The following is a 10,368-nucleotide window of genomic DNA, read 5'->3' as shown; positions in this document are numbered from 1 at the left end:
TCACGGTCAAACCGTTTTTACTTCGTGTCAAAAAAATCGAATTCGGGTCAAGTATTTTTCGGGTCGGGCCGGGTCAGAAAATTCTGACCGTTTTGCCATGTCTACTTGTTTGTACTGAATGAGTATTTAGCATCAGGATTGTAATTATCTAGAAGGTCTAGTGAGTTGTGCTTAACAGCTTAAGGATGTGTTACAAAGTTATTAGTTTTGATCCCGAAGCCTGCATATTATATATTGGGATCCATTAGTTTGAATATCAAGAATTCTTTCTTCTCAAGTTCTCATTCTAGTGAGTTTTACATTTTCTAGCTTGTAATTATTAAAGTAGTGAAGAAAAGAACTTGATTAGCATCATCTTATCAATAGTGTGAAAAATATACTTGTATGGTTATATAATCTTTTCATACAACCATGTGGAGGATTGAGGAGCTGTGTTGTGCTTGTGGACCTTTTGGTTCTGATGATGATTCATTTTTGTCAAAGAGACATCAAGATCTCATTCTTTCTGAGTGCATGTCATGCATCTGAATTTTGAGTTGATAAACTAGTAAAACTCATCTGATATCACTGCTCCTGTGTTTAAATTGAAGAGCATCACTGAGTAGTCTTATTTAATGGATTCTTATATTGGATAGAGGTGTGTTCTTGTATGCTATCAGCAATAGAATGGGCTAAACAATTCAAAGAACCCAATACATGGAATGCAGGCATAGCCTTGAAATTGAGGTTGCATTTGGAACTGAGGATTTTTTATTTTTATTTTTATTTTTAAATTGCTACTATAATTCAACAGCACATAAAAGATTTGAGTTTAGAATATTTTTATCAAGCAAAAGCACTTATGAGTTGTGATATTATGGATTTAAAATGTCATTATACACCTACTTATTTTAAATTCTGAATTTGTATTTTTATATGATATCTAAAAGCTTAAATATGTCATTTATTGTTGCGACACTCTTGTTAAACCACATATGCGTAGCATTTAAGTCCATTCAGTCTACTTCAGTCCATTTGGTCCAGTTTGGTCTCTCCAATCCACTTCGGTCCATTTTGGACTAATTGCGACTTAAATTGATTTTTTTTTTTTTTTTATAGGTTTCAGTTTCAGTTTTGGCTCAAAATTAAATTTTTTCTTCAATTTGGTTGAAAAGTATGAAATTTAAAACTATTTGGGCCAAACTCTTTAGTTTTGGGATAAAAAATACAAACAAAATAGAAATTAAAACTTAGAGGTATGAGCCCTAAAAAAGCAATAAAAATGGCAGATATTCATAAGATTGCCTTAAAATTCAAGTTACAATAATTTAGGTATTATACTTATATTTAAATTAATGTAACATTTTATATGTGTTCCATGGAATGGTGATGTACATTTTTTTAACATTCATGGATATGTTCAAAAAATTAATCAACCGATTATGTTATATTTTTGAAAAATTCCTTTTAAAAACATCTTCTCCAATTATATAAAACAATATTATAATTTTATTATTTAAATATTTTTATTAAATTATGTTTTTCATATATATATATTACTATATATTGTTATTGAATGCAAAATACATTATATGGTCCATTACATAAAATTATAAAATAGAAAATACTTTTAAATAACATGCACTCTATTTAATTTACAACTTAAACTACAAATTGAAATTCAAAATTTTCTCTAAAGGCATCTATCCAAATGAATCATAAAAGAACTAAGAGCGAGCCTAATAATAGTATTATTAGTTCCAACAAACATGATCTATTGATAAAAGTGAACCTGGAAAAATGAGGAAGAGAGGATGCGCATCCTCTGTTGATCCTTATTCTTTAACTACATTGCTCCTCAACTTGTGGCTCTTCACGTTGTAAATAAACAACTTGTGGCAATGTAGTATCATGATTTCTACTGGACATGACTTGCCACTTTGGTATATTGCAAGAGGTAAAAAATCATTACTGATTAACTCTTCAAAATTCTTGATCCAAATAGGTTTAATCCAATCCCTCAATAGCCAAAAATCAAATTCATCTCTAGAAGCTTGAGTAGCATAACAAAGACCTCCATTGAAAGTTAATAACTTGCAATTGAACATTTCCATGTAGCAAATATTGGGTTTGCATGGCAACTCAATTCCTTCTCTAAGCTTCACACTTCTATGTCTATTGCTGTTATATCTTTATCACTTTCTTCAATACTTTCTGCTGTCCAATTCAAAGCCCCATTACAGACAATATCAAAACAAGTTATGGAATAACTAGGAAAGATTACATGTAAAGAATAGCTCAATTGCCTCCAAATAGCATTTTCATTTGCTTCATCATCATTACCATCCATAACACATATATGACGCTTGAACATATTCCTAAGCAAACTGCCTTGTACTTTTGGAAGGACACATCATATACTAGTGAATGGTAGCTCTTTGAACTCATTAGTCATTTAGCCAGTGCTACTATTACAGACATGGATATCATTGCCAGATATAGATTTGGGAAGTATTAGCCCATCATAGGCATCTTCAATATCAACAATTGTGCAGCAAGAGTGTTGTAATATTTTACTGCCAAATTGCCATTGTTTAGATTAAAAGAAAAGTATTCTGACCTTGAATTTTTTTTTTCAATGATGAATACCCACTTAGATATTTGTATATCATTACATTATGGACCTCTACAAAGTTTGAATCACGAATCATTCTAAACCAACTTTTGCAAACCCTTAGGATAAGGCTTTCATCCAATGGTCTTGCTAATATTTCAAAGATGACATTTTGATCCAAACAACAATATGTGAGAATCTAATTCCTTTTCCATGCTTAGCTCCACCACTACTAATGTTTTCTTTAAAAGATTTGGCTTATCTCTAGTCTTTTTTTTTTCTTTTTTTTTTCTTTTTTAATTTTAAGAAATCTCCTTTTGTTTTAATGAAAGATTACCACATCACCTACTAACTAAATAAAAGGTGGGGGTTAAAACTCACTACCACTTACCGTTATATATTTAAAACAAAATGACATGTTCAGTTTAAAAAGTACTAAAGGTAAGCCAAGTCCTCTTAAAAATTGCAAATTGGGTACCCATTAAAAAATATGAGTTACACACACACACACACACACACACACAAAAAAAAAAAAAAAAAAAAAAAAAAAAAGAGAAAGAAAGAAAGAAAAGAAGAAGAAGAAGAAGAGTTTAGTGCGTCCATAAAAACACATTGCCAAATAAAATTTATTCTATCCTCCCTATGATTGGATCATAAAAATCATTTATTTACAGGAATTTTTAAAATAATTATAATATATTATTTGAATATATAGGTTGTATACCTATAGTTGTTTTTTGCAATAATTATGATAAATACATAATAGTTTTCACAATTTCACTCTCAAGAGATAGCAAAATTGATTGAAGTTCACGTATTATGAAATAGAAGTCATTACTTTGAATCTCTTGTTCCCCATTCACCTTGCCAAAAACTTATTAATCAATATATATATATATATATATAAAGATTGGTTCATGTATCATGGTCATGGAAAAATAAATAATTGGATATGCCTTGACCCTATAAAATGACATTAAATTATTTCCCTTTACAAAGTATTAATATCTCATGTTAAAATTAGTGTTTAATGTGACATTAAGTTGATTTGCTCCTAGAAAACATGACCCTAAAATTGAACAGAATGATGAACCTTTTTTGGTTTTTATATAAGCGATAGCAATGTGATGAACTTGTGTAGCCTAATATTGATTTACAAAGATCAAACTTATTCATGATCCATGATATGGTGGTTGCAGAGACTAAAGAGTATTAAGCATTTCATTATTCTTTATGACTAAATATATACATGAATTGTAAAGAGTTTTATATCTCAATTGTAAATTTCCAAGTTCATATTTCTCCTCTCAATTATTCTTATGTGACTTGACAGTCTCAATAGATAGAAATAGAATACCAATTGATAACCAAACAAATCAAATCCAATACATAACTAGTTTACTTATGGAGAAATCATAACTGAAGTTTAATTACAAACCACCAACAACTTGTTCATTAGAAACAAAAGATTTACCTCCCTCCTTTGCTTTGTATTCTTTACTAGATAAACTCCATGTGTACATACATGTTTCTGGGACAGGAATTGTATGGGAAAGAAATCATATGGATCTAACAGTAAGTCAGTAACACACCTCAAACAATTTGGATTTAAGTTCTAAAAGTAGCACACCTCTATAGTTCTAAAAGTAAAAAATTAAATCCTGAGACTTGAAAAAAGATAATAAATAAAAATGCATAGTCTATTTTAATTAAACTTCAAACACAATGTGGTTACACTTAAATGAGTTAAGATTTAACTTTTCACTTTTTGAAACGTTAAATTCAATTCATTACTTCTAAAACTATACTCTTATAGACTAATTTGCTACACCTTATATTTAAATTGTATATCCCCCCCCCCCCCTCCTTTTTTTCCTATGTTGTCTTTAAAACATTGACACATTATCATGTATGGTAGAATTTGTAGTATCCATAGCATTAAATATCACTTCAAATTGTAATTTGGTGTATTATTATATTTCATCTCATATAAGAATAAGTCCTACATGTAGGCCTAAAAGAAAAATTATTTTATATATTCAATGTACCTATACATCCCTTCACTTAAACATGGATTTTATATTCAAGATACATTGTCAATTTGCGAGTTCTTATTTAACTCAATTGGTAAAGTGAGTAAAATACTTTGAGTTAGAATTCACCTGATCAACAACATTAATGTGATGTTGCATACATTCGAAATATTGGATATTTTTTCTATTTACACCAATTATAGTAACAAACTAAAGCGTTTTGCTTGACTCTAGTGCTCTGTAAAGCGACATGGAAATGACACATGTCCTAAATTGATAACTTATTTGCTATTCTCTCATCCAATGTTCTGTAAAGCGACACGGGCAAGAAATATATCCTAAAATGATCACTTAATTAGGCTATTCTCCCATGTGCATGAGAGTATTGAATGAAAACTTTGGCAAGTAGGTTGTACACCGGGTGTTTTGGTAATTATAGAATATAATAATTAATAAATTAATGTGCAACAATGAATCCTACCAATTAAATTCACAGTGGCATTTGACTGGGTCCAATGTAACATCGAGTGTCCAATTACTAATCCTTCTATATCAACAAGGCCGAAGAGCAATAATAGTTCAAAATCTAATAGAACACCTCCAAAATTCTCTCATTTCGTACTATCATTCTTCTTCGCAGCCAAGCCACTAACAAATAGCTCCAAAAGACCTAGTCTCACAATCCGGATTTGAAGTCTTGATTAAATTTGAAGTTCAGAAAGAATTTCCTTTCAAAATGCTATTTGAAGCGACTAACAATTTCTCAAATGATCACAAGATTGGAACAGGTAGCTTTTTCTCGGTATACCATGTAAATGATGGCCGAGAAGTGGCTATTAAGTGCAAGAACGGTGCCTGTGCTTGCAAAATTAACTTGAAAGCTCTGTATCGCCATAGTCACAATAATCTTGTTTGCTTATTGGGATTTTGTGAGGACAGTATCAAGCCCATATGGGTCTACGAGTACATGAAAAATGGTAGCCTTCATGACCATCTTCATAAGCTTCAAAGTAGTCCTCTAATGTCATCATGGGCCACCCGGATTAAAGTGGCACTAGATGCAGCAAAAGGCATTGAGTACCTACACGTGCATGCAGTAACACCAATCATACGTACAGCGCAATATCAAGTCGTCTAATATATTGCTAGATGGAACGTGGACTGCTAAGGTGTCTAAAATCGGCCATTTTGTGAAGCACTTCGTGGTAGACGAGATGGAGCATTTTTCTGATCTGGTAGAGATGGGCGCCTTGGATTACATGGACCCCGAGTACACACGTCATCTTACATTGCACAATGCAATTGATATAAATAAAATTGCTACGTTGAAAGAAAGGCAGTGGCACATGTTGGGTCCCTAGCTTTGGATTGTGTAAGTCTAAATGGTCCAGATTGTCTCTCAATGACTGAGATTGTAAATAGCCTACAAAGAGCCTTGGATGCATGGGTGGATCAAGATCCTGAAGAGTGTTCACTTAATGATTAGGTTAACATTCGTTAACCTAAACATCAATGATTAGGCGTGGTTAGATTCCTATAACACATCATGACTGTTTGAACTTGAAATTGTGAATCAATCAGATGATGGGGAAAGTAAATCGAGAGGATTGGCAGAATACCTTGGAGAATTGCAGCTGAAAGACGACGCGAATGACCGTTATATTGCTGCTCTGAGAAGAGAAACATTAGGTAGAAACCCATATGTGAGAAGGTCAACAAAGAAGAAAAGTTGAGCGAATTATTGTCTGCTTAAAAATAATGGCAAGTTTCACAGTTTTTGGATGTTATGCAGCGTTTTTTGGGCTGTGTTTATTTGGGAATATTTCAGGTTTTTAGTTGCTATTAAAAATTTGCATATCACGGTTTTTAGTCTAGCCAATTCTCTGCTATTTGCTTGTTGGTATTTGTAGTATGATCATGCTATTCATCAAACGAGGAAATTAAGTTTTAATTCTAGGCCTCAGAAAAATAATCATGAAGGAAATTCAAGGCCGTATTGCTATGGGAACACTCAACGAAATTGTTTACATATCTTGTCAGACCATAATGGAACTTTTATCTTTTATCTTTTTGTTTTTTTTTTTACCAGAAGGGGAACATATTCGTAGTATTGAATGACCCATCTACTCATTTGGAATTAGATATTAGAGACCAATAGACCATCTCTAGAACACAAGCTATAGCTTCTCTAGCATTCTTGTAGCCAATTTTTGAGGTTTACCCCTGTTCAAATAAGAAGGTTTATTTCATCAAATAAATAAATAAGGGGGTTTATACAAATGTCACCCTTGATCTTAAGGTGAGTGTCAATTTGATCCTTAAATTTTTTATTTGAATAAATAAATAACTGCACTTCAGTTTTGTTATAACAAATTAAACCTTTTAACTAGTATTTTATTTTCCACTAATGTGTAACATTGTTGTATATGCATGAGTACAATTTTTTTTTTTTTAAATTACAATTATACGTGTAGTGACCCAAAGGGGGTATTGCATTTCATAGAATCTCACATCGCCTAGAAAAGCACATGGAAATTAGGGATGGCAAAAAAAGTCCGGCCTGTGGGTACCCGGCCCGACCCGACCCTAATGGGCCGGATTTTACCCAATCCGATAAATAATAGGGCCGGATATGGATTTTTTTTTAAAAAAAAAAGGGAACGGGTCCAGGTCAGGTCTAGGTTTTATACATACCCGGCCCGAACCCAACCCGTATACATATATAATATTAAAAAAAAAAAAAAAAAACACAAGAGTGTTCACTTAATGATTAGGTTAACGAAATCAATGATTAGGCGTGGTTAAATTCCTATAACACATCATGACTGTTTGAACTTGAAATTGTGAATCAATCAGATGATGGGGAAAGTAAATCGAGAGGATTGGCAGAATACCTTGGAGAATTGCAGCTGAAAGACGACGCGAATGACCGTTATATTGCTGCTCTGAGAAGAGAAACATTAGGTAGAAACCCATATGTGAGAAGGTCAACAAAGAAGAAAAGTAGAGAGAATTATTGTTTGCTTAAAAATAATGGCAAGTTTCACAGTTTTTGTATGTTATGCAGCGTTTTTTGGGCTGTGTTTGTTTGGGAATATTTCAGGGTTTTAGTTGCTATTAAAAATTTGCATATCAGGGTTTTTAGTCAAGCCAATTCTCTGCTATTTGCTTGTTGGTATTTGTAGTATGATCATGCTATTCATCAAACGAGGAAATTAAGTTTTAATTCTAGGCCTCAGAAAAATAATCATGAAGGAAATTCAAGGCCGTATTGCCATGGGAACACCCAACGAAATTGTTTACAAATCTTGTCAGACCATGATGGAACTTTTATCTTTTATCTTTTATCATTTTTTTTTTAACCAGAAGGGGAACATATTCGTAGTATTGAATGACCCATCTACTCCTTTGGAATTAGATATTAGAGACCAATAGACCATCTCTAGAACACAAGCTATAGCTTCTCTAGCATTCTTGTAGCCAATTTTTGAGGTTTACTCCTGTTCAAACAAGAAGGTTTATTTCATCAAATAAATAAATAAATAAATAAGGGGGTTTATACAAATGTCACCCTTGAGTTTAAAGTGAGTGTCAATTTCATCCTTAAATTTTATATTTGAATAAATAAATAACTGCACTTCAGTTTTGTTATAACAAATTAAACCTTTTAACTAGTATTTTATTTTCCACTAATGTCATTTTATAGAATCTCACATCGTTTAGGAAAGCACATGGGAATGTACTTTTAAGGAATGACATCTCTTTAATGTGTAGAGACATTTTCCCCCACTGCTATGTAGGGAGAACAAAACTGTAAGGGGTATGAGGCCCCAAAGTGGACAATATCTACACAGGTGGGGTGAAGTCATTACAGATGGTATCAGAGTTATGTCCTAGCCAAAAGTGTGGGCCCCACATATATGCGAGGATGCGTGTGCCCGTAAGGGGGGTGGATTGTAGTGACCCAAAAGAGGTCTTGCATTCCATGAAATCTCACATCACTTAGGGAAGCATATGAAAATGTGCTAATAAGGAATGACCTCCCTTTAATGTATAGAGGCCTTTTCCCCCACTGCTGTGTGGGGAAAACAAAACCGTGAGGGATATAAAGCCCCAAAGCGGACAATATCTACACAAGTGAGATGGGATCGTTACAATACAATTCAATTTACACTTTTTTTTTAATGTTCAAATTATATATAATATTAGCTTAAACTTTTTTTAAAACCATATATTTCTAAAATATGTAATGGTTTCTCATATTATATATGTGTGTGTGTGTGTGTGTGTGTGTGTGTGTGTGTGATTTATAATATAATTGGTTTTGAACTCTCCGGTTTTTGCACCTAATTATTCACCTGTTGCAAAAATTAAAAACTTTGGTGGACATGTGGCGGAAAATTGGACCCCAATTGAAATCCAATTTAGAATTTAATTGAATCTAGACTCTTTGATTTTTACACTCAATAATTTACTTGACACAAAATTAAAAATTAAATGGGACATGTAGTACAAAATTGAGAATCCAATTAAAATTTAATTGAATTTTCTATGAGCTTTGCTATTAATATATATATATATATATATATAGCATTTAATCATCATAAATACATAGTTCTTTCTAAATTGGTCAATAATTTTAATTTGGACATCTAATTGATGCAACTTTGGTACCGTTGTAAAGATGATCTTGTAAGCTTTCTGATAATACCTTATTTGCACAAACCCGAGGTTCAGAGGGGCCTTGGAAAGCTACCGAAAGTTGGTGGAAAATAAGAAATGGCAGAAAATCATCAGAAAATGGGAAAACATGGAGAATTTTTGGCTAAAAAGTTAAAAATTTATGGATAACTTTCTGGAAAACAGATAAATCAGCAGTCAAAGCAGCTAAAAACAACACTGTAATTCCTCTATCCACATTTTAGAGACTGCATATACAAATTGACTAAGTCGGATTCCTTGGACCAGCATGTGAGTTACCCAAGCCATTAAAGTCAATCTATGGTATGAACAGAAAAACCCAACTGATGTAAAGGCCTGAGAAATTATGCATTCCTTGTGGTGGATCACGTCCAATGGCGAAGTCAGAGTTTAAGTTAAGGTGGGCTAAAATTAAAAGATAGTATTAAAAATGCAATTAATTTGAAAATTTTAATTAGTATTAATAAAAAAATAAAACAATTACTTAGTAAGAAGGGTAAAAGGTAAATAGATCAAAATAAAAATCAAAGAGATATGCTATCAATGGTGTCAATAATTGTTTTGTTGCCTTTTATTTTCCAGTGATTGTTTGTAGTTGTTAGTGCGGATGTGAAGTGTGTTTTGTTCTTTTCTATTTCAGGTAGAGTGGAGAAACTTGTAGAGGAGTCAGGGGTCAATTGCCCCTTCTCAGCCTTCCTGGTCCCATCCTTGATCATGTCATTTGTCCACTATTTAGGGGACATTTCACTAAAGAACTTTCATCTTTTTAAAATTGCTAACAATTGAGTTGTTGCAAGATGTAAATGTGAATGCTCTCAGCAATTAAATTAGTCAAAGTCACGTTTTGACTCACAAATAAAGCTACAAAACACAATTTTTGTCCCTAGTAGAAACTGTCAGCGCAGGAAACTTCCTCTTTTGTCTTATATTTTATTTCTTCTTGGAAAGAACTCTCACGCGGAAACTGTATCTTCACTGAATTCAATCCTAGAATTTCCAAATTCTTACTATAAATTATAAAATACACTTGTTAGCATGACC

General features: G+C 32.4%; 1 protein-coding gene across 1 annotated transcript; it reads left to right on the top strand.

Annotated features, from left to right (window-relative positions):
• The first annotated feature begins 5,362 nt into the window (after positions 1 to 5,362).
• Positions 5,363 to 7,811, top strand: LOC136066442 (putative serine/threonine-protein kinase-like protein CCR3). The gene is made up of 5 exons (XM_065770765.1): positions 5,363 to 5,738; positions 6,208 to 6,337; positions 6,455 to 6,522; positions 7,483 to 7,612; positions 7,730 to 7,811. Exons 1-5 carry the CDS (start codon positions 5,363 to 5,365, stop codon positions 7,809 to 7,811), a joined length of 786 nt encoding a protein of 261 aa, XP_065626837.1.
• The last annotated feature ends 2,557 nt before the right edge of the window (positions 7,812 to 10,368 follow it).

The sequence above is a fragment of the Quercus suber genome, unplaced genomic scaffold (assembly GCF_002906115.3).
Source record: "Quercus suber isolate HL8 unplaced genomic scaffold, Cork oak 2.0 scaffold_35, whole genome shotgun sequence".
Taxonomy (NCBI): Eukaryota; Viridiplantae; Streptophyta; class Magnoliopsida; order Fagales; family Fagaceae; genus Quercus; species Quercus suber.
The sequence above is the reverse complement of the archived record's forward strand: the minus strand, read 5'-3'. Positions and strand labels throughout refer to the sequence as shown.

What these genes read in the sequence shown, in the direction of transcription:
- LOC136066442 (XM_065770765.1), top strand. Translation starts at nt 5,363, where the DNA reads ATGCTATTTGAAGCGACTAACAATTTCTCAAATGATCACAAGATTGGA. An exon ending in TGCAGTAACACCAATCATAC is followed by an intron (nt 5,739 to 6,207) that starts GTACAGCGCAAT and finishes TGAATCAATCAG; the next exon opens with ATGATGGGGAAAGTAAATCG. An exon ending in AGAAACCCATATGTGAGAAG is followed by an intron (nt 7,613 to 7,729) that starts GTCAACAAAGAA and finishes GGAATATTTCAG; the next exon opens with GGTTTTAGTTGCTATTAAAA.